General features: G+C 36.8%; 2 protein-coding genes across 2 annotated transcripts in view; one reads left to right on the top strand and one right to left on the bottom strand.

Moving 5' to 3' along the window:
• Positions 1-690: 690 nt before the first annotated feature.
• Positions 691-7,337, bottom strand: LOC136256843 (uncharacterized). Its single transcript, XM_066049900.1, has 8 exons — positions 7,194-7,337; positions 2,957-3,242; positions 2,407-2,517; positions 2,177-2,355; positions 1,921-2,119; positions 1,710-1,820; positions 813-1,051; positions 691-753 (listed from the first exon to the last, which is right to left on the bottom strand). Exons 1-8 carry the CDS (start codon positions 7,215-7,217, stop codon positions 709-711), a joined length of 1,194 nt encoding a protein of 397 aa, XP_065905972.1. The 5' UTR covers positions 7,218-7,337; the 3' UTR covers positions 691-708.
• A 323-nt stretch (positions 7,338-7,660) lies between these two features.
• LOC136256841 (uncharacterized) overlaps positions 7,661-27,691 on the top strand; it is a 78,616-nt gene continuing 58,585 nt past the window's right edge. The window contains exons 1-3 of the mRNA XM_066049899.1: positions 7,661-7,877; positions 13,991-15,283; positions 21,298-23,430. Coding sequence (XP_065905971.1) covers positions 7,787-7,877; positions 13,991-15,283; positions 21,298-23,430 — 3,517 coding nt within the window. The 5' untranslated portion in view covers positions 7,661-7,786. The remainder of the gene's footprint in view (positions 7,878-13,990; positions 15,284-21,297; positions 23,431-27,691) is intronic.

Here is a 27,691-nt window from a genome sequence, read left to right as displayed (position 1 = left end):
GATTTAATGAGTGAAGTCTTTAATGTTGAAATAAATTATTGTAAATATGTACTAAATTATAGATTATACAAAGAGTAGTATATATAGGAAGGTAACTTTTCTTTATACAAAAAATAATTATACATAGATTGGCAATTGCAAGGAATTACTATAAATTAGATTTTTCAACTTAAGCATGCACATGTAGCTATATAATTTCATGTTGCATATGCATGCACATTTTACAGAAATAACATTAAACATGCATTCACACACACACACGCACACACACACACATACACACTTCTTGACTGCCTGTCCCAGGATTCTCTTTATCCTGGCCTCATCCCAACCATGAGACACATTCCGCTTACTAACCTATTTACAAGGCTAGGCGGACCTCATGGAGGACGGATGGGCCACAGACAATAGCAGGGACCTGAGCTTCTCCTTGATCTTTATCAATGCTCCAGTGTATGCAATGCATGAAGTGTATATACATGGCCTTGTTGTTTGGGTTCCAAAGCTAATTCTAGGGTACCATGGTCTTCACCACACAGTTAGGGACAGGGCTGCTGCCAATAGCTACATCACAGAGGACCAATTCTCTGTGGTGTATACGCACATTCACACACATGCAATGCGTGCGCATGCACACACACACACACACACACACACACACACACACACACACACACACACACTGCATGCACACACAAACACACAGTATTATGGAGAGATATATAATAAATGATTTGTGTGTGTGGGAGAGAGCTATGAAAAACACAAAGAACATGCAATTGATAAATTATTGTGCAGTTAACAACACGCACCCTTCCATTAAGAGCTGACACCTCTTCTAGAGTGTGAAGGAATCCACTCACAGAAGTACCAGGAAGTACTTTATGAAGAAGATCAAACAAATCAAACACCTTCTTAGAAAATAAGTATTGATGTCTTCTGGCTACATTCCCAGGCCAAAAGCCAGAATCTATGATGGCGGGTAACATATCCTCTAGCACAAATGAACAATGTTCACATGCCAGAGTACAGACATCCAAGTCAAATCTTCCTGTTAAGTAAATAGTAATAAGACTATTATATACAATAAATCAACTTTTACATTGTAGTACTCAGTAAAGTTAATAGTTGACTACAGTAAAGTTAATAGTTGTATGTTACTAGTGAATACAATATAGTCACTGTTTTACTATTTGAATAGAGCAATATTATATATTGGTGATATATTCACAATTATGTTCAGTCCTAATTTAATGCATACGGTATACATGTGTTATATAGTTGATACAAAGATTGTTAAATTTAAGAACAAAAGGGGTCTGACAGCACAGAGAATCCTTGAGAATCCTATGCAGGATTCAGATTTTCAAATCAAATTTTGTACAAGATACCAGATTCTGACTAGCTTTTAATTATCACTATTTTGGATTTCAAAACTGCATGAGTTCAGATACATTTAGAATACTTTAATTAACTAACTTTGATGAAACAGGAGTATGCAATAATATAGCTACAGAAAAATAATAATTAAAATATTCACTCGGCAATTTTTTTCCTTCTACGCATAGAATTCCATGGAATTCTAAATGTGTTACACTTGGTGTCAAATCCCTAGGAGAATAATGAAGAAATTATATAACTTTTAGTAAGATTCTTTCTAGACATTCTGAAAAACTAAAAAAAGAATTCATCCATACCACACACATTACCTTCTGGTGTTGTCACAATGCACCTATCTTGATTAATAGGAATTCTTTTGTAGGTTCCTACACTTTCACAACTGGGGCACCTCCATGGCTGCTTTAATGGCCAGAATCTTCCTGTCATACAGATATAGAAACATCTAATGAGGGTGATAGCCAAAGACCCATGAATAATTGCTTGTGTGTCAAAGCATTATTCACAAGTTTAAATACTTACTTATGGTGATAAACTCTAGATTTTCTTCACAAATACTAGTTGTTGGTGGTACTGGTACAAAGTGCGATCCACACCAGATTTCTCTGTCATGTAGTGGATGACTGCTATGAATGACATCATCACAGGCTGCACACAACAGCACGGCAGAACCACAATTGGAACAGCGTATAAAAGCCCTTTTCCCACACAAAGAACAGTCCTACATTATTGAAACACTTAATATACATGCATGCACATTATGCATGCTTCTCATTACGTTTTGTTCTGGCAGAGTCTCATTTCTCACCACATGTTCGAATATGGCTCTGCGATTGACTTCCCATGCTTCCTCTCTTCTTTCTATGCGTTGACGCCAGGCAGATCCACTTGCATTTTGCTTGGCTTGGTATTCTTTTAGATTGTGCTCAATTTCAATGCACAATGCATCAAGTTCACCTGCATTAATAAAAAAACATGTCTGCATTGCAAGGGACTATTGTAGTTCACATTTAGGATCACTCTCTGATTCAATATTGTCACCATACTCCTGGTCCAATTCATCTGTCACTGCACTTGACCATGTCATATCTACTGAATCATTAGATATAGGTACCTCATCTGCAAAAAACAAATCTATTTATATTATTGTAAATTGTGAACTTGTATGCTTCTGCCCAAAATTTATGATAATTAATCACAAACTTACTTCTTATGTAAAAGTTGGGATTATTAATTTGTGAAAGGCTGTGCTATTCTCCCTTTGTTAAATGCACTAACAGTATCAAGATAACAGGCATCTACATTACGGTGTATATAGTACACACATATACCTTACTAGAGGAGACGGAGAATGCATTAATACATGAAATTCACATAGACCACATGAATTTTGTTTAGCAAATGTAAAACTAGACAAATGCAAATGTATCTCAGCCAGCTTTATTTACAAATCACTGCATGTTGTCTTAATTGATCATGCAAGTTCTTGATAAAGGTCTGCCAGTAATGTACATAGCTCTTTACATAGGCATATCATGATGCATTGCATGCCTGTTACCTGTATTTGAATCAAGATCAACATTCATTCTTGAGGCTGAGCTGTGACGATCTCTACGACGAGGCCTTGTTGCTGATGAATTCACTTTCCTGTGGCCTTCATAATTGTATTGCCGTCCACTAATCTGTTTTAACTTTTTACGACGCTTTGCCTTGCATGAATTGGAAGCAAGAGATTCTACAGCACCTTCCAGTTCATTCAGTACAAGTTCCTTCGTGGGCTTCTTTCCTGTACACTTACTAACTAATATTCCTTCAATCTCTTTTGCAACTGATTCGCAAGTTTGCTAAATAAATATGATGATCACAAAAATGTTTTTAAAAATGATACTTGAGCAATGAAATCTAGTTAATGGTACACTCATTGACAAGCACTCATGCAACATAATAATATACGTGTTTTGTACAAGCAATTACATAGCAGTGGAGCTCATCTTAGAAACCATCTGTATTAAAAGCCACCTCCAACTATTAATTCCACATCATAAACTGATCTACCAGCAGACTGCCAATTGACATCAAGAAATGTATAGCTTCCATTAAACTAAGTCCCTAACAAAGTCCTCTAAAGAATTGATCCTAGCTAGTGTTTCAGTCCAGTAGTCCATAGAGTCCAGTGAATATCAACACCATTTCACAAGAGGCATTGCCATAGTTAAAATGAAGCAAGACTTGGACAACATGCAAGGATGGTCAAGATTCTGCGGGCTTCTCAACTTGATTTCAACCTTGAGAAATGTAAAGTTATGCACATTGGTAAAACTTTAAGTACAATTTACACAATGGGAACTTCTACTACCCCAAGGTCCCTAGCTACTGCAATTGAATTAAGTTGACTTTGAAAAAGATATGGGTGTTTGGACTACATTATCCTTGCTTGCATGCATTGTGATAAAGCTGCTGCTTGTGTGACACAAATTCTGGAAATTCTCAAAAGGACATTTGTAAAGATCTCTCTAAATAACTATTTATTTTTTGTACAAGACTTATGTAAGACCTCACCTAGAGTATTGTGTGCAACTTTGGTGTCCATGCTTAGCTAAGGACATTGATACCCTGGAGAGAGTACAAAGATGGTAAACTAACCTAGCAGCTGTTTTAGCTGATCTGCTTTTTGAGTTTTTAGACTGAAGGAACTTAAAAGTTTATTCGTTTTATATTGCCGAAGACAATGTGGCAACCTCATAGAGACATATGAACTCCTAAAAGGTTATCATGATATTGACTGGTCAAATTTATGCTTTATCCCATCTCCCACAAAAGGGGTCACCATCTGAAACTCTACAAACAGCAGTGCAGATTACAATTGAAAGCCAGCTTTTTTACACAGAGAAATCAGTGGAACTATTTACCAACTGAAGTGGTTTCAGCACCCACCATATCAGACTTTAAAAAGAGATTAGCTGACTTGTGGCTGGCCACACATATATGGATACGGACAAAGTCCTAGTGCCTAAACTTCTATTTAGAAAAAGAAAACAGAAATGGTTGAAGGTTTCATAAGGTTTGCTAGAGTACAACTTGGTGGTCTCAGCTTCTAAGGACCACATGTAACAATGAACCTGTCGTATAGTTAAATACCAATCATAGCTTGTACATAATAATGATAATTGTTTTGTACTGACCACCTGTATAAGGACCCACCTCTTTAAAATAAACATGCAGAGTACTATAATTTTGACCACCTCATTACATGAATATGGACTGATCTTTTACACATGTTATGGTTGGTTTTGTTGAGTTTTGCTGGCTATAAAGCTTTTAGGGAACTTGCAGCCTGCTATATAAATCTGAGCAGCAAAATAAGCTGCTGTATGCTGGAGTTCACTGCTTACTCTATAGCACTTATACACTCCTCACCCAGTAATGCTGCAGAAGTACAACAATATAATTAACTAGCATGAAACAGCAATGCAAATTTAATAAATGTAGTATATTCTTAATATATAGGCCAGCTAATTAAGGCCATACCTATTTGAAAAGTTGTTGCTCGGATCAATTTTGCAACAAAATGGGTTGGTTGATAGGCAAAAAACTTCTTTATAATTTTGGGTTACAAGCTACATCTATTACAAAAATAATAGATTAGTAAGTCAGATTAAAGAAACATTTATACTGTACTGTATGCAGACCTGTCAAGTCCCTAGTGACATAACTATCATAAATGATTATAAACATAGCTAGTAGTTACATATATAGCTCGATGAGCTATACATGGCACTGACGTATTGTAGATTTTCTTAGTCAGGGGTAAGGAATGCTGGTATTATGTGATCTACTCCTTTACTTTTGAGATAATAATTGTACCATCTGACTGTTCTGTTAGAGTATCTAAATCTTTTCGCAGTGATTACAAATATAATTTCTTTTCTTCAAAATTGGGTCAGCTGGGTACGAGCAACAATAGGCAAGTATGGCCTAACACATATGTACAATTAAGTAGCTAGCTATGGCTGGCAGAAAGAACTGATCAGTCGTATACTGATCATGATTTTGTATGATAGCACTAAGATTACCAAGATAAAAATATAGGATGGATAGCTCATATCTGACTTAGGCTGTATGGTACAGTATATCATTGACAACTTTTAAGACTGCACACACACACACACACACACACACACACACACATACACACACGCACACACGCACACACACACACATACACACATGCACACACACATGTACGCATCATAGTATATGTAGTTAACTATATAGCCGTGTGCACATGTAACTATAGACAATGACAATACCCCACTTGATGACAAGTTGAACGTTAAATTATTGCTATCAGACATTTTCCCATTAAAATGCTGTTTACCGCAACCTGGAATGCTAGAGTGACTGAGAAAACTACTACAGTTAGCAGAAGGTTATTTGTGGCAAACAATGCCTAGATTTGAAATTCATAATTCAGATTTGAAATTCATAATTCAGATTTGAATTCATAGTTCACATGAGTAGCTTGCTAATCAGTAGCTATATGCTGAACATGACCATGCAGTATACAATAAGTAAAAACTGCAATGTCTTCACAGAATTTCAAGTTTATATTGATTTAATGGACAGGCAGACAATGTCTGTGATGCAGACAATCACAATACATGTTACATCTACAATGATGTAGATATTTGCTATAATATAATTGTCAATTGTCAGTAGAGTTGGGTAGATAGATAGCACATACCTCATGAAACAGAAATAATGGAAGAGAATAGCACTGGAAATTGTATTTAAGGTCGATCTCCACAATGCCATAAAGCCAGATTAATGAAACATGTGTCATACCTCTGGATCCTCTGAGCTTACCCGGCCTCGCTACAGACAATATATTGTACTATCTAGAGCATGGTCTTGAGTTAAATACATCATGAAGTGGATACATTCATGTTCGCTATATTGTTTTTTTAGTATGCATTAATATTTTACTTCACGGAAAGAATATTTTGAAATTAATTGTGTCACTGGCATTATAAGCCCCCAGGACAGAGTACAAACCTCATTATGGCAAACCAGGCTTGTTCTTTCCCAAGGTGTAGCCAGCGCCCACACAAAAACCCAACAAGGTGTACGAGAGTCCCAATATTTAAGTATTTCAAACTGTATTATTTCAATAAATATTTCATGTATTTATAATTGGATTTCTCAGATAGGTGTACGAGAGTCCCAAGACATTAGCTACCCCTTGCTCTTTCCAATGCAATGTGTGCGGACCAATGTACAGAAATCTGTTGCTATCTGGAACTGGTCGGGGCTGCTGTTATCCATACCTTATTTCAGTTGGAGTATAGCTATAGCCTGTAGACTGAGTAACCCAACTAGGATATAAATTGACAGATTTCTCATAGTATCCCAGGAATCACGAAGTATCTGTCAAATACCCTTTGTAGTTTTGACCCATATGGTAGCTATAGCTGCTGAACCCGTTGCTTTTGTATAAAACTAGAGAGCTTGTGTGCAGCACTATATCAATACAAGACTGAAGGAGAGAACGCTAGACCATAACTTTCAGATGCACAATACAATCTAGATACTGAATTTCTCGTAGTGAGACCGTACAGGCTCTCTCTAGGCCATGACTTTGATGGACAATAAAATCTAGGTAGTAGCTGTATTGAATGGTCTCGTGGTGAGACTGTACCCTCTCTAGGCACACAATGACGATCCTGGTAGCACCCGACAGGGGCGGGCGCTGCCAGAGCCTTCAATACATATATACAGTAGCTAATTAAAATTACCCGAGAAACAAAGCTTTGATCCATCTCTGAGTCAAAGGCGAGGCGAAGGAAGAAGCTGCTTAATCAAATCAAACTGACCAATTAACCTGTTCCCCAAAATAAGCACACCACTGCCACGTGAAACCGGCCATCGCTCATGGTCCCGTAGTTTCTATGGAGAAATACTCTATATCGAGGGTATAGAGTAATAGTCTATATGTAGCGAATTGCGTTTATAGACATATAGTCCATAACCGGGAGACGGTGTACTATAGACTATTCGTCTATAAACTCATACGATATAAGGTTGGTCAATATACTCACGGGTGTTACGCGCCGGCTTCTTGGGCCGCACGACACACTACCGTGTGTCTTGATAAAGAAATATATATTAAAAGGGTCTAAACCATCGATTGGGTAAGAGGCAGGAAGTGACGTACTGGATAACGTTTTTCCGCTTTGCGTTTCAGACGTGTTGCAAAGATTTGGAAATCCTCAGAGACAAACTGCCAAGTTCTTCTCAATTGGCCAAGGTGACTCAAGCACAGGTGAAATCTTTGTGGAAACGGTAGCTATCTCGGTTCCCGGCTTAAGGTGTTTTACAGTAAGTCAAAATGGAGCACAGGTCTCCCACAGCTACATACTTGAAGTGGCAGCGACTCGGACTAATTTTGTTGTGCTTCGTCTTCGCTCCCTTTTGTGCAGGTTTGTATATAGCAATTAAGGTTGTGGATTGTTACAGCTTTTAATTATTCCTATAATAGCTAGCAATTATGGTTTTTGCCACACTGCGGCAGAAGGGGACATACGTAGCTAAGCCGCTATAGCCGCTCATTTTAGTCTATAGTCAGTTATGGTATCTGTCTACAGATGAGTTTCACTACTATAAGACCCGTGTCTCTCATTTTGAAGCTAGTCAGTGTTCAAGAAGTATATCCGGCATGTTCAAATTCACACCAACCACAACTTGAAGCTGTCTCGTTAATTTTGATGGTTTCAGAGCTGTAGCTATATAATTATTTAATAACTTGATAACCCTCCTGACCCTTTGTAATTATATTGTACATAAATGTAATTGTCGAATTATTACATCATGATGATGCTGAAAACTAGATAGCTCAACAAGCAGATTAGTGTCAACTATGAATCCATAATAGTAGCTATAAGCTATAATATATTTTCTTCCATCTTCATGCAGACTCAAACCTTATTAAGCGAGGGGCTAGCTATTATGATCATAGTAACTGTCCATGATTGTTCTGTATGGGTGAATATGGTATATGATAGACACATTGTAGTAAGAAGTTTTATGTTTTATGATCATCATTAGTACATACGTATTAGTAAGCACAAGAGGTAAGTTGCATCATGTCTTCTGTAGTTTATATGGTAAGGTATGTGTTAGAAGGCAATGCCATAATTGCTACAGAAATTTTAACCAACCAATATCATAACTGCGTAGGATCAGTAATTGGTCTATTAACTTACTCACATAGGTTAAAATTTAGATATGACTTACTACTCATGATGTCGCACAATGTACACTAAATCAGAGGCACATGTACATATAAACAACTTATCACAACTATAATTTATATATATATATATATATATATATAATATTGTATCCTAATTTAATAATTACTATATAATTATGTAATTGTAAAAACCCTCTTGTCCATGACACCTCAGTTATCTAATCATGGCAATTTTATGGCATGGTTAGTAATTTGTTGCCATAATAACATTTTGGTCAGATCAAAGCCTAAAATGGAGTCTGAATGGTTGAGGTGTGCTTGTTTGATAGTTTGTGTATTTTAATTTTTTTAATGTCACTTAGTTGCTAGGAGATTGTGAGTGTTGCAGCCTTATGAATTTACCATGAATGTACTTATTCAGAACAAAATGTCTTTATTTCTTATATAATAAAAGATGCTGAAATTATTCATCATGTCATTGAAATGCTTATACAGCATCCAAAACATGTCCTGTTTTGAGCAGAGCACAGAGTACTGTGTAAAGTGCTGACTAAACAACTCTGTCAAGGGGAGAATTTGGGTTACTTCAGAAAAGTATAAAATCCAACATATACATGTACCTGTATACATTCTTCAGTTCCTGTAAAACTGGCAGCTACAACTGTTGTTGTACTGCTGTAGGTGATGGTTACTATTGTCTGGCTCAACCTGTAGTGTTAATTTTTTTTGCTAATGTATCATAACAATCTTATGGTGTTTCTTTCCCATCTGTATACAGTAATAATAATATAACAGGGCAGCCAAACAGGAGAAGAATTGGCTCTTCATATAGCACTTATTGGGTTTGCAAATGTGATATTGGTTACAGTGGCGGATCCAGGATGGGGCATTTGGGGCAAATGCCCCCCCCCCCATTCCTCACCTTGTGGAGGAGCCAGTCATACTTCTGATTAAAATAGTTACTAAACTTTGCAATTGTCAGGCCAAGAAACTCATGACATTTTAGTAGCATTAATTACAAATTCACCTGAAACCAAAGTCAAACTAACTGTGAGATTGTCACCCAGCACCTTGGTACGTACTAAGCGCCTCTAAAATAATTATCGTGTTGCAGACATCCAGAGCCTTTTAAACAGCTTTTAAGACTTCACAACCATCTGAAAAGGCAATAATGGCAAAAATCAACAGTGAGACACTACTAAGAAATGATTATTTGCTGCTTCAAAAATGCAGCACTGAACTAGAGAATATGACTCTCCCCAACCACTTACAACTTAGCCTGTTTGTGCCCCTCCCTTTGCCAACTCCTGGATCTGCCCCTGGGTTAGAACTTGAAGGGCTTACAAAGGTACATAGATGCTTGTAATTTTACAAAACAGACTATATACCTATAGAGTTATTTCACTGCGTGAGCAACATTACATAAATAATTCAACTCGCCCTCATGTCCACCATTACTACTGTGTACAAGCGCAGAAAATAGAAATGGTGCTGCATACATTTATTGACTGCTCTAACCATTCAGATCGTGATAAGGATGTAACCTACTACAAGATACCATCCCTAATAACACACACTCATGATGAATGTGATCTGGATGTTGTATAGGAATTGAAGAGATGGTTTTCTTGCTGCCATTTCAAGAGGCAATCTAACAGTTGCGGTGCTCGAAAACGATTCAAAGACAGACTATAGAGTATGTTCAAAACACTTTCTATCAGGCAAGCCGGCAAAGCTTTGTATATATCAAGACACACGGTAATGTGTTGTGCGGCCCAAGAAGCCGGCGCGCAACACCCTTGAGTATATTGACAGGAAGAACGAAAACGCAATTTTTGCACCTCCGTAGCTCTGTTCCGCCTTGCTGAAACAAGACGATTTTTGCTGTGGACACGCCCACCAACGTCAGCACTCCACATTCCAAATTTGAGCGAAATCACTTCAAGCGTACCCGAGATATTCGACTTCAAAAATTGGGTTAGTTTCTTCATTTTTTTCTTCTTATTTTCTTCCTCTTTTTGCACACTTACAAAAACTGCTATAAAACTTGAACGCCATATTCGATTGCCTTGACATTTGGCACAGAGAAAGGGGGTATAAAGGCGCATCTCGGTACCAACTTTGGCTGGAATACGATAAACAGACAAAGAGGTATGAGCGATTATTCAAGAAAAATAACACCAATATGTTGTCACACCTACAGGGTAAACCGCTTATGGGAAGAAGCTAAAAATCGGTGGGTGAATAGGTTAACTATTGAACCTCAAACCTTTTGTGGTTTGAAAGAAATCGAGCTGAAAACCAGGAAGATACAACGAAAAAAACAACAGTGTGTTACAATTATGCAATCAAGATTAGCTAATAAAAATGACTACTTGCCACGCCTACCAGATAAACGGCTTGGGGTAATGCTTTGAAAATTGCTGTACAGATGGAATAATTATCTTAGAAAGGCTCTTCAATGGTGTAAAAGAATCAGACCTAAAGCCACGGAGTTATAACACAAAATCCAACTTAGTGTAGCAAGTGCGAGATCGAGATACTCTAATAGAGCAGTCATCCTAATAGAGCAGTCAACCTGAAGAGAATTCAAGAGATCAGCTAGAAACAAGTAACCTGTATAGAGATGAGCTACAAACAAGTCACCATGTAGAGAGATCAGCTAGAAGAAGTTACCTTGTAGAGAGTTCTGCTACAAGGAAATCACCATGTAGAGAGTTCAGCTAGAAGAAGTTACGTTGTTGAGAGTTCAGCTACAAAGAAACCATCATGTAGAGAGTTCATCTGCAAACAAATCACCTGTAGAGAGTTCAGCTACAAGCAAATCTCCCTGTAGAGAGAGCAGTTAGAAGAAGTTACCTTGTAGAGAGTTCAGCTACAAAGAAACAATTCTGTAAAGAGCTCAGCTGCAAATAAATCACCTGTACAGAATTCAGTTACAAACAAATCACCCTGTAGTAAGATCAGCTAGAAGAAGTCACCTTGTAGAGAGTTCAGCTACAAAGGAACCACCATGTAGAGAGTTCAGCTAGAAGAAGTTACCTTGTAGAGAGCCGGTTCAGCTACAAACAATTCACCCTGTAGAGAGAGCAGCTAGAAGAAGTCACCTTGTAGAGTGTTCAGTTACAAAGAAACCACCATGGAGAGTTCTGTAATAAATATATGTATTATATATATAATTTGTACATTTACTGATAAAATCAGAAATATTTAAAATACATCTGCTTCATCTTTTCTTCCTGTCGTAAAGAAAACAAATATAGGTTAAAAAAGTCCCAAAGCAGGCCATAGATTGGCTTTGGGGTATACAAATACAAAAAGAAATGAAATCTAATCCAAAACAGCCAAGCTGTAAAAAAAGAGTGCAGCCCTCAAAAAGGCTATGGTGAAAAAAGATGTGATTCAGAAATCCAAGGTGGCGGCCAAGAAATGGCTGTGATGGTAAGTTAATGGTAAAAATTTTAATAATAACAATTCAGGTGAATTTTGGTGCTGCTTGGTCAATTGGCACAAAATTCACCTGAATTGTCGTTGTTAAATTTTTTACCATTAACCTACCATCACAGCCATTTCTTGGCTGCCACCTTGGATTTCACATCTTTTTTCACCATAGCCTTTTTGAGGGCCGCACTCTTTTTTTTACAGCTTAGCTGTTTTGGATTAGATATATATATATATGTATATGATGTAACAAGCCCAGACTGGCTCCCTTCCATCAACCTTGGCCACTCAAAGCACCAGCTGTCAAGCCAGCAGTTGCCAGGTAATAATGCCAGATATTAATGTGCCAAAAGAAGAGCTGCTGAAAGATTAATTGCTGCTGTATACATTGATTAATTAATTATTGTAAGTTGCATAAATTCATTATTACAGTGATTGCATGGAGCTAAGTCTCATTGTAGCTGCCCCAGTGACTATCGGAGCACTTGACCTTGTAATATCTGAGGATCAGGTGCTTCCATCACATGTACTTTGATAATTATTACTTCAACTTACTTTAATTTTTTTTTACCTCATATCTATAATCTATGATTACAGTGATGTATATGGGTTGCTAGAGAGTTAGCAGCCACCTCTACTTCTTGGCTTTCTTTCTCAAAAATCTTGGTAATATTTGACAATATTTGAACCATAGCTTGGAACTGCTCTAAGATATATTTGCTTGCTCAACCTTTTACATTTCTCCATTTTCCACTGATTTCCAAGGAAATGGATTCACACTGTGCTTACAATTCCAAGTAGTTCATTTACATGTACTGTGGTTGTTTTAAGGAACTTAAAGGTTGAGGAAAGCTGTCAAACATAGGCTTCGGCACTGACATACGTATGGTGTTAACAGAACACCTGGCTTTGTGCCTCCATGACTCAGCCCTTCAAAGAGTGATACCAGTTCAGATTTTGTAGTTCTTTTTCCTCGTACTGCCACTTTAGGAATGGATTGTGCATTATTAACACCATCAACCATTTCATCCAGCTTTCTCTTCTTTCCTCTCGCTGATATAAAATCTATGTCCTTAATCAGAAGGTACTCAACAATATTTAAATATGATGGAATTATCTACTGGCATTCTTCTTGGGTGCATGTTCTTGTGTCTGGTATTCTGGCTAATGTTTCCAAATAATAAGGGATGGTTGCAGTATGACTGCATGCTTCTCCCAGACCGCCATACAGTCACAGTGGGCACAACAAACTTCTCCAGAGGTTTTCAAAATTATCCAGCAACTCGGCGGCTTCTCATTCAACCTTTGTGATTGATGAACCTACCGGCACCACAAATCACATTAATAGAGTCCATTACCAGTTGTGAAGTATTTTCCAGCTATCTCCATCATAGGGACGTCTTTAGTCCATCTAGCTATGAATCTCTTTGTACTGCTCAAGCATCGTGAAACTAGTCTGGAGTACCAAATCAGAAACTAAATCACACGAGTCAACTGGCACAACTCTATTAAAAGGCTCCCCACCAAAAATCTTCCCAAATGGATTGTTCCCCAATACCAACGCAATCTTATCCTTGTCGCATCTTTTGTATTCTTCAAGCAATCCTTGGAAATACAAAGACATTAGAGGAACAGTCACAGGTGACGAATTAGACGACATTGAGGAATCACAGCACGCCTGTACACAGTAATGGCGGATTTGTGGGCGAGTCAAATTATTTACGTAATGTTGTTCACGTGATGAAATAACTCTATAGATTATGTATGTATAGAGTATGTACAGACTATGTATAGACTATATACCTGTACACATCATACAGTACTGTGGTACTATACTAAGTAGGAGTTCATAAAGCTTATTTTCTACCTCAAGTAATTTTGTGTTATTTCACATTATAGGTACTACAAGCACTGAGTACTACTTGGGATTTTTCAAGAATTATGTTGGTGGTCATTTGTCTGTTTTGTTAATTAATAATGATTTACATTCAGTAAATTATTCAATGGAAGCTCCAGGTGTGGGATTTCTTACAAATGGCATGGTTTCTGGTAGAAATGAGGTGATCGTAAATTTTCCTTCTAGTTTGCTAACTTTGTCATACAATGATGAGAACAAAGGAATATACATTGAAACTAGTAGTGATAAAGTGACTGTGATTGGTCAAAATGAGTATTCTACTACTAGCGATACATTTCTTTCACTACCGATTGTAAATACAAGTATTGCAGAATATGTATATTATGCAATGTCAGTTGTTAGGAGTACAACAGGATGGGGCAGCAGATACCAAAGTTCAGTTCTAATAGTTGGTACAAGGAACAATACAATGATGAAGTTGACGGTCTCTCAACAGGTCACTGTTCGCATAGATAGAAATGCTACTACCCTAATCCCTGGTAGACAATACATCCTTTTCATTAACAGGCTACAAACTGTGCTTTTGAAATCGTTTAATGACTTATCCTCTTCAGAAATTATTACAAATTATCCAGTGTCAGTTTTCAGTGGCCATGAGTGTGGTAATGTACCATTACATATTGGAGATTGTGATCACTTGGTTGAACAAATACCACCAACTACTGAGTGGGGTACAATATTTTATGTTGTACCATTGGCCACCAGAAGAGCATACACTATTAAAGTATTAGCTGAACACAACTTTACTGTTGTAAATTTTTACTGCAACAATAACAAATCATTTTATACACTTGGGAAAGGCAGCTATTTTACATTGACTTTGTTGAGAGACTATTGTGCAATAAAATCAAACAACAGCATACTAGTAGTACAATTTAGTCATGTATCATCTGATGATGGGGTTACTGGTGATTCAATGATGACCCTCATTCCTGCTACATTTCAGTATTCTGATGAGATTTACACCACCACCATACGAAATCCTACACAAAGTTACACACACTATGCTAACATCATAGTTCTGGTGCAATATTATCAACCTGACATGATCTACTTGATAGCAGGAGGAATGAACACGTCACTAGACACACAGGAATGGGAACCAATTGTAGTTAACAATGTAACTGAAGCATATGCTATTCAAGTTAGAGTATCAGAAGGCCTTACTGCAGTTATTCACTCTATTGGAGAGGCCTTAATAACAACAATCATGTATGGATTTGCACATATTGACAGTTATGGTCATACTGGAGGAATTTATAATTCACTAAAAGGTGAGTACTGCACTGTAGTCAACAAGGTTAAAAATTAAATGAAGTACAGTATAGGAACCCAAGCAATAAAACATAGTGAAACAAGAGATGAATGATGGTATTAACAGCACAGCCCAATGGGAAAATCCCTACATTGACATGTTATAACATCAGTTTGTTCAATGCCAATGCAAAGTAAGGATTGTTCCAGCGAGCTATACTGTAATACCATCATTCATCTCTTGTTTCACTACTTTTTATTGCTTGAATCTCTACTTCATTTTTAAATTTAAGTTTGTTTGGTTTTTGTTATAGCATACAGTTATACATATGTGACTGTTCTACTGTATTAGGGTGACTGCTGTATTAGAGTATGTTCAGTCAGCTTTTCACCTTGTACCATATAGCATTATGAATACAGCTAGGCAAAATAATAACAGGATTAGACTGTTAAGAGTCGTGGTGGTCTTGGTGCTCAATCATTATTAATCAACCAAAATCACGTTAATTAATTATAATAGATATGGCATTGAACCTATTGTGAAGATACAGGTATCTACTGAGTGTAAGCATGTAAAGACGTTTGTGGCATTTATGTATGCTGCTTGTTGATAAGAAAAGTTAACACCTTGATATGGTTTCATTTCAACAACAAGAAAATGATGAGCCTGATTGAAGATGAAAGGAAAGACATGGTGCAGAGGGCACAAACTGGTCGGAACCCCAAAAGGCACATCACACCGGTGAGTTTGTTATTGTAGCGTAAAATGGTGGCCGTGTACTGCTTTGTTTGACTTCTAGTCTTGTGACTGTGGTCAAGCAGGCAGGTTGGCAGTCAGTCAGTCTATATTCCAAGTTTTAGCGATTTAAAAATATATATATATATATCCAGCAGCCTGTAAGTGTTTTTTGTTTTTAATGCTGTAATTGATTGATTGATTGAGTTTTATAATTTTGATGTTAGATAGACTATATTGTTCTATAAAAGTGATTTCGTTGCATAAGATGTTTTCTAAAATGATTTTTAAAGGCAGCATTTGGTGACACACATCATTTTTGGGGGGATCCCTACTTAAACGGTACTGCTGTACCGTTTCATTATACAACATAACTATAGTATATGTGAATTAGAGGCAACTGGTTAGCTATTCCCTGTGGTTCAACAATGTTTCATGCATGCCAGTGTTTATTTGTTTTTTATCACAGCAACTATAATAATTCTCACAAAGCAGCCAAACTATAAAAAGGGTGTGACCTTCAAAAGCCTGGGTGGAAAAGTTATGAAATCAAATTTGGCAACTAAGAAATGGCTTTAATGATGTTAATGTTCATTAATAGCTTTCACTTTTATTGAAATTTACCCTCCTTTCAAAACAGCCAAGCTGTAAAAAGTGGTGCAGCCTTTACCAGCCTGGGTGGAAAAGTTGTGAAATCAAGGTGGCAGCCAAAAAGTGGCTGCAAGGGTGTTAAGATGCCAATAATAAAAGAAGAAAAACCGTTATCAAAATTAATTAGCCTTAACATAGCTGTAGCCATTTTGATTTGATTTTGCAACTTTTTCTACCCAAGCTTTTGAAGGCTGTACCTTAGCTGTTTTTGTGTGAATTTCACTTCATTTTGTACTTTGTTAAGCCTCAATACCTGACATTTGGGTTTGGCTTTCCTCTATTTCTTCTTATCTATGCAAATACAATGAAGACATAATTATAAATGTATTGTATTGTATATATTTGTTGTTATACTCTAATAGAGTGCACATTTTGAGGAATTCTAAGAACACACAAAGAATGTGTACACACACACATATCTATTCTAATGTTCTAGAATGCATATGAAGAAGTTTGCTACAAAACAGATATAATAAAAATAAATGCTTATAATTGCAAATTTTACAAAATAATATGCAAAGTTAACTCACAATGCTTCTGCCAAGTACATATGGCAAACAAACTTTATTTCTTATCATACAAAAAAACTGTACAGTAGGGATCATAGAGTTCTTGCCCAAAAATATCACCTAAAACCAGCCTCACTTTTCTTTCATAGTAGCTTGGCAGTATTGGTTAGAGAATAGTCAAGTCCATAAATGCCTTGAAAGCCACCCAAAAGCCTTCCAAAAGCTTTCTATGAATTGTGTTTATTGAAATTTCTATTAAATAACTAACTGATACTGTCAACCAAACATTACCTTACTATGGTTTAGGTTATGGGCTTGATTTCTTTGCTGTTCAACATCCCTAGACATGCCTTTAACCTCGGCAGCAGCTACATAAAATGCATGCATCATGGACTTACAATTCTCCTCATTCATGTACCATTTTCTTTCCTATTACTTTTTAGGTGTTGATTTGCAGTAACACGTCATGGCTTTAGTGCTTTAATTTCCATAGTGTAACTGGATTGATTACAGAAGTACATCTCATACTGTTCTTCATTTACATTTATAATTGGTAACATATACATAGCTGAAAATGAATTGGAATAGGCACTTTGCATTTCAGTAAATAATAGCTGTGGCATAATGTAAAGTCAATGTGTCTAGTGCCATTCTTTCCTTTTGATATGGTATGTAATGGTAATGAATTTTGTTGCTACAAAAAAGTAAATATGCACAAAACGGCCAAGCTGTGTAAAAGGCGTGGCCTAGAAAGCCTGGGTTAAAAAAGTGTAAATCAAAAGTGGTGGACAAGAAGACATGGCTGCAATGATGTTAATGCTAATAAACTTTAACAATGCTCACAGCCATTATTAAAATTTATTAACATTAACATCATTGTAGCTATTTCTTGGCCAAAGATCAATAAAAAAATTTAAAGACGAACTTTGAAGGTGCATATCTTAGTGATGGCTAGGCAGATTTAACTCATATTTGGAATAGAGGTGCCCTAATCCAAGGGAGTTTCTGTAGTAAAACTGGTTAATCTCTGTTCAGAGATACGAATGCATAAAACAGTGTTTTTTGACACCTGTAAATATACATACAGTAGTTGTCTCTCGCACATCAGCACTAGCTGGTGTTGGCTGCACGACACTATCATGTGTCCTGATAAACAAGTACAAGGAAAAATTAGAAATTTTACATTTGAGTAGGGCCAGAGGCAATGAAAAAAGGGAGGTCATCTATATCTGTAGTTATACTAGTTGACATTTAATCCCTACTTCAGTGATAGCTATACTGTTGACAAGCTCAACTAGGAATTAAATATCAGCTAGTATAGCTGCAAGTATAGATGACTTCTATTGTTTCATGGCTTTTTTTGTGACCTCTACTCAAATGTAAAATTGCTCATTTTTATTTACATACACATATTTGCTTGACTGTTGTATTAAAGTGACTGCTGTATTGAGATATCTTCAACCTTTTGTTTTAATATTACATTAAGTTACTTATAGATATGCATCTGTTTTGTGTAGTTGTAATGTTATCAAACAGTACAGTTGTACTAGTACTGTTTAAGTAGAAATCAGCCTTAAAGTAGCAATCACCATCTAAATGCCACCTTTAGAATCATCCTAGAGATGTCCTACACTACAAAAATCACCTTTACAGCATACATCTAACATCAAATACAGCATTAAAAACAAGAAAATACATACAGGTGGCCAAATATAGAAAATTGCCAAAACTTGACTTCACCTGCCTGACTACAGTTGCAAGGCTGGAGATCACATGAAGCAGCCCACGGCCATCATTTTACACCACAATAACAAACTTACCAGTGGAATGTGCTTTTCAAGGGCTACAACAAGTGTGTGCTAGGCACCGGCCGATTATGCCGGAATAATTTAAAGCATAATAGGCGACCAAAAGCATCAAGCATAATGCCAGCATAATAGGGACGATGTTTGAAAAATTAATTAAATGCGCAATACGCGCGCCTGAAAGAAAGCAAATATTCACTGCCAATAGTATTATTAGTGCATTTTATAATCGAAAACACGTAATATAACTTATTAAACCGTTTCTTTGTTGGTTATTCACACTTTGCAGAAATAAGATCGAGATACTCTAATAGAGCAGTCACTTACTCTAATAGAGCAGCCAGGAAAGGCTGATATACTCTAATAAAACAGTCACTTCTAGAACATAATCTTGATTTTGAAAGCATAATTTTGAGCATAATAGGCTTAATTTTTGAGCAATGCTCAAAAGCATAATAGGTAAAATTTCGGGCATAATAGGCCAGTGCCTAGTGTGTGCCCTCTGTACTTGTTTACCTTCAATCAAGCTGGTTGTCATCTTCATGTAACAAAGCCATATCGAGGCATAAATTTTCCATGTCAATTGAGCAACATAATTATTTAGATGCCACAAATCATTTAAAGTGCTTACGCTACTGTATAAGGTAGGTACGTACCTGTAAGTTTACAATAAGTTCACGACCACGTCCAGTAATGATTTTGGTTAATTAATAACAATTGAGCATGAAAACTACACCTCTTAAGAATCTAGTTACTCAAACATGATGACCTTAGCTTACCGCTTATTGACCTAGCTGTATTTATAATGATAGCATTGTGAAAATAAGGAATAGTCACCACACCTCTTGGTAAGCAAGTACTCTAATACAGCAGTTATCCTAATAGAACAGCACAAGTGTGCAGCTATATACAAAAAAGCTGGACAAACTAGTATGTTTTATTATTAATTTTAAAATGAAGTAGGGATCCAAGTGATAAAATATAGTGAAACAAGAGATGAATGATGTTACTGCAGCTTAGGTCGGGGTGGGGGGGGGGCTACTCCAGCACTGAACAAAATATAGCTATAACATTTCATTGTAGTGATTTTCTCACAGAGCTACGCTGTAATACCATCATTCATCTCTTGCACTTTTCATTGCTTATATTCCTATATCTTTTTTCTTTTTTAAATTAATAATTTTTAAAAATACTAGTACATTACACTGTAGCATAATTATTAAGTTTTAATGAAAGCTAGTAATCTCCAATGACTTCTACAGTATACTGATACACAAGTTTACAATTTGTATTACACTTAGGCTCAAGCCAATTATGCTTTGAAAATAGCCTATTATGCTTTTGAGCAGTGCTAAAGAATCCAGCCTATTGTGCTCAAAATTATGCTCTTATAAAATCAAAGAGTTGGCTGTTTATTAGAGTATATCAGTCTTTCCTGAGTAATTGACTGCTCTATTAGAGCATCTCGATCTTATTTCCACAAAGTGTGAATAATCAGCAATAAAAATAATAACATTAGTTGATATGAAATGCAGTACTAAGGTGTAGTGTGTTCATGTTTAGCCACACGCATTGCACATTTTAATTAAAATCTTGAAAATTGTCCTATTATGCTGGCATAATGCTTAATGCTTTTGCTAGCCAATTATTACACACTGGCAATTATGCTGGCATAATTTTGAGCATAATAGTATTAGTACTAGTAATAGCATGGGTAGCAGTGAAATTTGGGATAAATATCACGAGTGTTGTATTGGAAATTTACCATTTCCAATACAACAAGAGTGGTATTTATCCCAAATTTCACTGCTACCCATGCTATTCCCAGTTAATACCATACTCGCTGCATATACGCATGCTGTGCATTAGCATTGCTATGTACGCAATTTGTCACTATGCCGGTACTAAACACGCGTCGACACGAATTGGCGCTACATTGTTAACATAAATTCTAGCCAATGAAATTGCAATTACAACTTTTTCACTGCTGTCAGTGAAATACAGGATAAATTTCACTGCTACTATTGAGACTTTTGTACGGGCAGTGAAACAGGTATGGTATTATGCTCAAAATTACGCCAGCATAATTGACATTACACTTTATAGAAATAATAAAAACTTTTAAAAAATCAAAACTAATACTTGTAAAGGTTTATTACCACATAGCTACTTTACCTTACTTATGATTTGCAGTCATTTCTAAAGTGGTTTTTAAAAGTTAGTTCCTATTATTCATGAACAAAATTTTATGTATATTTTTACAAACAACATGAAAGAACATGGTTATTTTTTTGTTAATTTTGGATTTTTCCTATTTCTTTTCTTCTTACAAGGTACTGAACAGGTAAAAGGTGCTACTGATCCTTGTATTTATACAGTCAGAAACTATGGTGATGTAACAAGTGATGTAGGAAGTGGGGACGATCAAGATCAGCTTCCATGTTGTGTAACTGGCAACTGTACATTTCGTTCCTTTGAAGATGCCCTGGTAAATGTTACAGATAATGTGGTTATTAATATAGAGTCTTCCATTGTGCTGACTTCAAACATCACTATAGTAAATGTCAATAATATTCTGATAAAAGGACAAACTATTGCTACAGTACTTTGTGCTAATGTTGTAAACTTACGTTTTGACACTTGCAGTAATTTTTCAATTGAAGGGATTGTATGGCAAGGATGTGGAGGACTACAGTTTCACAACTCATCAAATGTTAGAATCCAGAATAGCTTTTTCCATAATTCAACCAGACAAGCTGTAGCAATCTCAGAAATGTCAAAAGATATGTTCATTAAAAATTGCCAATTTAAACATAACAACAATAGCAGTAGTCATGGATCTGCCATACACTACTCATCTGTGACTGTGGCTAAACCTCCACCGGTATTGAATATTATTAACTGCAACTTCATCTCAAATGGGCCAGCAGAAAGTGTTGTTTACATTAATAACCGGTACCCATGCAAAAATGTTCGTATTCTGCTACAAGATTCTGTGTTTATTAGTAACCAAGGAGTACCTATATACCTTTCAAATGCTGATGTGCATGTTTTGGGGACTGTACCATTTAGGCAAAACACAGCAAACTTTGGTGGAGGAATCTTCAGTGCTAACTCTACTATAGAAATTGATAAATGCAGTGTCACATTCTATGACAATTCTGTTACTGTTAGTGGTGGAGCTGTTTATCTTCAAAATTCTAACATGACCTTTGGTTATAATTCATCAGTGCAATTTGAAAATAATGATGCTAGTGTAGCCGGTGGAGTCATTTTTTCCCTAGGTGGATCATTAATTACATTTGCCAATAGCTCCATGGTAACATTTATTAGTAACAATGCGGGGGAACATGGAGGTGCTATATATGCTAATGAACACTCTGACATATTTTTTGTTGACAATTCACTAGTGACATTTAACAGTAACAGTGCAAATCAAGGTGGAGGTGCTATGTATTCTATTGATCACTCTGATATATCATTTTCTGACAGTTCACTAGTGACATTTATCGGTAATAGAGCAGACCAAGCTGGAGGTGCTATACATACAACCAGGTATTCTGAAATCAGATTTGATGGTAGCTCTTTCGTGAGATTTAGTAGTTGTGTAACAACATTGAGAGGAGGTGCTTTATACATAGAATTTTACTCCAATATGCTACTCAATGAAAATTGTGTGGTACATTTTAATGACAATAGTGCTGAATATGGAGGAGCAATACGTACATATAGTTCTGAGATCTTTATAAATGGAAACTCGATAGTGACATTTCGTAATAATCGAGGGAGTAACTTTGGAGGTGCAATACTTTTAGATAGTGAAGGTCATTCTGATCTCATTATTAATGGAGACTCATCAGTGATATTTGATAACAATTTTGGAAGACATGGAGGTGCTATCTTCACAACCCAAAATTCTGATATTTTATTTGGAGGAAATGCAGTAATAAACTTTACGAGTAATAGTGGTACAAATGGTGGTGTTTTTTATACAAGGCATGGTTCAAACATTATTATATCATGTTATGAAAACTCTACAGTAACTTTTAGTGACAATCGTGCTACCTATGGAGGTGTTCTACACATAACTCAGTCTGCTACCATGCTATTTAAGGACAATTCAGTGACTAAATTTGCTAGAAACACAGCCCATGTAGGCGGTGCTATATATGCACGTAATGATTTACAAATCTCATTTAATGGAAGTGCCAAAGTAACATTTGTGGAAAATAGTGCTACAGGAGAAGGAGGAGCTGTATATATCAGCAATTCTGATATCCTGTTTGATGCACCAGTAATATTCCAGGATAATAGTGCACAAACTGGCTCAGCAGTGTATTGTGATGGTGACTCATCTTTGAGATTTGCAGAAAATTTATTTAAGGCACTTGTTAATAACAATGCTGAAGATGAAGAAGATCTACATGTTGATAGTAACTGTGATGTCTCAATAGATAACTACACTTGTAAGTATGTAATATACATGCAAAACAGCCAACTAAGCTGTATAAAAGGATGCGGCCACCAAAAGCATGGGTGAAAAAGAAAGGTGGTAGTCATGAAATAGCTGCAATCATATTAACGATAATACATTTTATAATGCACCAGTTATTATCATTAACATCATTAAAGCCATTTCATGGCTGTTTTCACAACTTTTTCACCCAGGTTTTGGAGGCTGCACTCTTTCATACAGCTTAATTGGCTGTTTTTGCATGGATTTCGCTTACAATCATAAACTGGCTTTGAGGCTTGTTTTTACACACAACACTGTTCTTCTTATCTACAGATATAATGATTTAAGGCAAACTAGTGCTCTAACAGTACAGATAATCTAATCCAAAACAGCCAAACTGTAAAAAAAGTGTGCGGCCCTCAAAAAGCTATGGTGAAAAAAGATGTGAAATCCAAGGTGGCGGCCAAGAAATGGCTGTGATGGTAGGTTAATGGTAAAAATTTTAATAACGGCAATTTAGGTGAATTTTTTGCCAAGACCAAGCGGCACAAAAATTCACCCGAATTGTCATTATTAAATTTTTTACCATTAATCTACCATCACAGCCATTTCTTGGCCACTACCTTGGATTTCACATCTTTTTTCACCATAGCCTTTTTGAGGCCTGCACACTTTTTTTACAGTTTGGCTGTTTTGGATTAGATTTCACCTCTTTTTGTATTTGTATACCCCAAATATGGCCGGCTTTGGGACTTTTTTAACCTGTCTTTTTTCTTTTCCACAGGAAGAGGAAAAGATGAAGCAGATGTACTTTAAATATTTCTGATTTTATCAGTAAATGTACAAATTAGTATAGGTAATCACACACATTTGAGTGCAATTTTGGCTGTTACGAGTACAATTATTCCATAATTGCACGAAAATGCGTGTGATTGCCTACTAATCACATAGTGACCACCCTTCGTGGTTTGTAGTACACATCTATCCAGTTCTATGTGGCCATTGCATCATCCTTCTTTGTATTACATCATTTGTTGTTGCACTTAAAAGGCTTCATGTGTCAGCAATTCTGATTGGCTACTCAAAATGTCTACATATGCTGCACTTAAAAGGCTTCTATTGTCAGCTTCTTTGATTGGCTATTCATTATATCACTTTCTTGTTGCACTTAAAAGGCTTCTGTTATTCCGCTATTTTATTGGCTACTTTACAGTGCAATTACAGAAACAAGGCCATGCGATTTGGGATTAATTGCACTCCTACTATTGAGACTAATGTATGGCAAATTAAATCACTATGTGATTATATATATATAATACATATATATATTACAGAACTCTCCATGGTGGTTTCTTTGTAACTGAACACTCTACAAAGTGACTTCTTCTTGCTGCTCTCCAGGCCTGTAGCCAGGGATTTTGAAAGGGGGTTCTTTTTGACCAAAAGTGGACCTTTACTTGCATGATGATTAATAAAGGTACTGAGACTGGGTGTGCGAAGCACACCCAATCTAGTGGGGTCTGGGGGCTTGCCCCCCCCCAGAAAATTTTTGAAAATTGGAGTCTGGAGATTGAAACTGGTGGCATTTTCTCACTATTTTCTATATATAACTTATACTGCATATGGCTAACTATATTACAATATATAGTCATAAAGGAGTAGTTATAGCCACAATACGTACTTCAAATTTCATAGAAATAATAAATAGCTACAATACAATTGTGCATTACACAAAATATGTAAATAGCTATTAGATAAGAAAGTATGCACGAATTTGTGTGTACAGTAATTATAAAGTTACTTAAATTATAGGATTGATTCAAGTTCAAGTCTTCGCGGGATGACGTCTAGCAAAATGATCTACTACCTTATCTAAATCAATTGCAGTGTCATAGTGAATGTGCAGAAGTGCAAGAAATGAAAGCCGATCTTTTCCCACTGATGCTCTTGTGAAATTGTTCAGCCGCCTCAAACCACTGGCACTTCTTTCGCATTCACAAGATGTTACAGGAATTGCGCAAGCAATCTGCATTAAGACATAGATGTTTGGGAACATATCCCTGTCACATTCTTTAATGGCTTCTGCAGCTGATGATGGCCTGTCATCAGCTTTTATTGCAATGTAGCGACCCTTCCATCACTTTAGTTCCATATGGAACAATTCAGGAGATGGAAGATCAGTACTGTACTGGCTAACAGCTGAATCAAGATTTACAGGCTTTGAATAAAGAACAGATGGAACAAGGCCTAAAAGCATGATAGCAGTAAATGATGAGTCAGGGAATTGCTGCTCAATGAATGCAATGATGTGATCAAGAAAAGGAACTGCAACATTCCTCTGGAAATATTCCTGAGGAGTAGTAGCTGTAGCATTGTTACGATGCTGTTGCCTAGAAACTATGCGTGGCATTTTAACAGTACTACCAACTGTTTCAGCCATTCTACTTGCTTGAGCAAAGATTTTGCCAAAGCCATTATCTACTTTCTGCCTCTCATCTTTGTAAACCTTTGACACTTCAACAATCTGCTCATGTGCTTCTATTATATCTAGGGCACGCTTCTGCAGCTTTACTGTGATACCAGCTAAGTGAGATAGATATTGGTACACAGTAAGAAATACCACAATGAACTCAAAGCTCGTAATACTAGCTAGCATTTGCTGTGCATCACTGCGGGATGCTGTATCCCAATCTGCATACGTATCACCATACCTATCTAAGTGTCGCTTATAACCAATCAGCTCTAGGGCCTCTGCAATAAACACAAAAGCTTGATAAAAGTGCTGATATGCACTCTGTCGTTCTGCCCATCTAGTTTTGCAGAGATCTAGCAAAGGCTTTCTTCGTGTCTCATCCACCACATTATGCCTAACAACAAGTTACAGGACACCAATTCGCTTTGGACTGTTGAGAAAAAATCGGCAACAGCTTTGCATGCGATCTAGAACATTTCTTATTTGTGGTAACCTACAACTTTTGCTAATAACAAGATTAAGACAATGACCACTGCAGTGCACAAATGTAGCTAAAGGGGCCACTTGTTTAATGCGTGCCTGGACACCTACAGCACCAGAAGACATATCACTTGCACCATCATATCCTTGGCCACGCATGTCAGATGAAGGAATTCCACTGTCGCGCAAAAATTTTAGGACAACTTGTGAAATGGCCTCACCTGTGATCCTTTCTAAAGGTAGAAATGCTAAAAACTCTTCCCGAATTTCTTTCCTCTGGTCTAAAAACCTGATACACACTGACAGATACTCCTGATTATGGGAAGTAAGCTCGTCACAAAGCACTGAATAAAGTGGTGAAGCATTGATGTCCCCTACTATGCCAGCAAAAATCTACTCACCCAAAACATCAATCAAATCATTTTGAGTTTGGGGTGAAATGTAGGTGGCATTTCGCATAGCAGGTGCTTCCAAGTGGTCTCTCAAGATAGCATCATGATTTACTAATAGCTTTAGTAATGCAAGAAAATTACCAGGATTGCCAGCTGTATAAAGGTTTTCTGAATCTCCTCGCAATGCAATGCATTGCCTAGTGCAGAACAATACTGCGCTAGCCAAGGATTTCAGAATTGACCGATTGTGCTTGATGTTTGCAGCTCTGTGTGCATCATACTGTGCAGTAATTGTGGCATCTGGGTTTTCTACTGTGTGCTTGAAATTGTCTGCTAATTCCATGCATTTCTGGTGGTACAGTAAGCTGACATGTTGTTTGGTTTTCTCGCTCTTTTTGTTCCATATACGAAATGGCTTACTAACTAAATAGCCTTTACTGGAATCATTGCAGAAAATTGCACAAACAATACAGAACATGCCATCAGCATGCTCACTGTATACCAACCATGGGTTTTCTACAAGCCAGTCATACCGAAAGCTGCGGTTACAACCGCCAAGAAACTGTGTAGGAAATGTGTAGTTTCTTGCTGGCTTTTTGTGGTGTGTGAGTAACCTGTACTTCTGTGCAGCTGATAGTGACTGCATTATCTTAGTAATCTCTGCGGGTGACTTAGCATTTGCATAGATCTCACCAACATCTAACAGTAGCTCAATAGAAACTGGCTCTGTCGGTGCACCGGATTGTAGCATGCTGGTTGCAGGCTCCACAACTGGGATTTCAGATGAAGGAGAGGTTGTTGAACTATGTGAGCCACTTACTACTTCATAATCTTGAGCCAAGGAGACCTCTTCTTCGCCTGAAATAAAAGAAAACAGTGTACCTGCATTGAACATGCATCATTGTACAGCATGCAAATTACTTCAA

The sequence above is a fragment of the Dysidea avara genome, chromosome 5, assembly GCF_963678975.1.
Source record: "Dysidea avara chromosome 5, odDysAvar1.4, whole genome shotgun sequence".
NCBI classification, from domain to species: Eukaryota; Metazoa; Porifera; class Demospongiae; order Dictyoceratida; family Dysideidae; genus Dysidea; species Dysidea avara.
Note: the sequence above shows the minus strand (reverse complement) of the source record. Positions and strands in the feature narration are given on the sequence as shown.

Excerpts from the sequence above, each read along its gene's own strand:
- LOC136256843 (XM_066049900.1), bottom strand. The coding sequence starts at position 7,217 with ATGGATCAAAGCTTTGTTTCTCGG. Across the intron at positions 1,821-1,920 it reads TCTAGAGTTTATCACCATAA|GAAGATTCTGGCCATTAAAG; the intron begins GTAAGTATTTAA and ends TCTGTATGACAG. Across the intron at positions 1,052-1,709 it reads CATTGTGACAACACCAGAAG|GAAGATTTGACTTGGATGTC; the intron begins GTAATGTGTGTG and ends TTTACTTAACAG.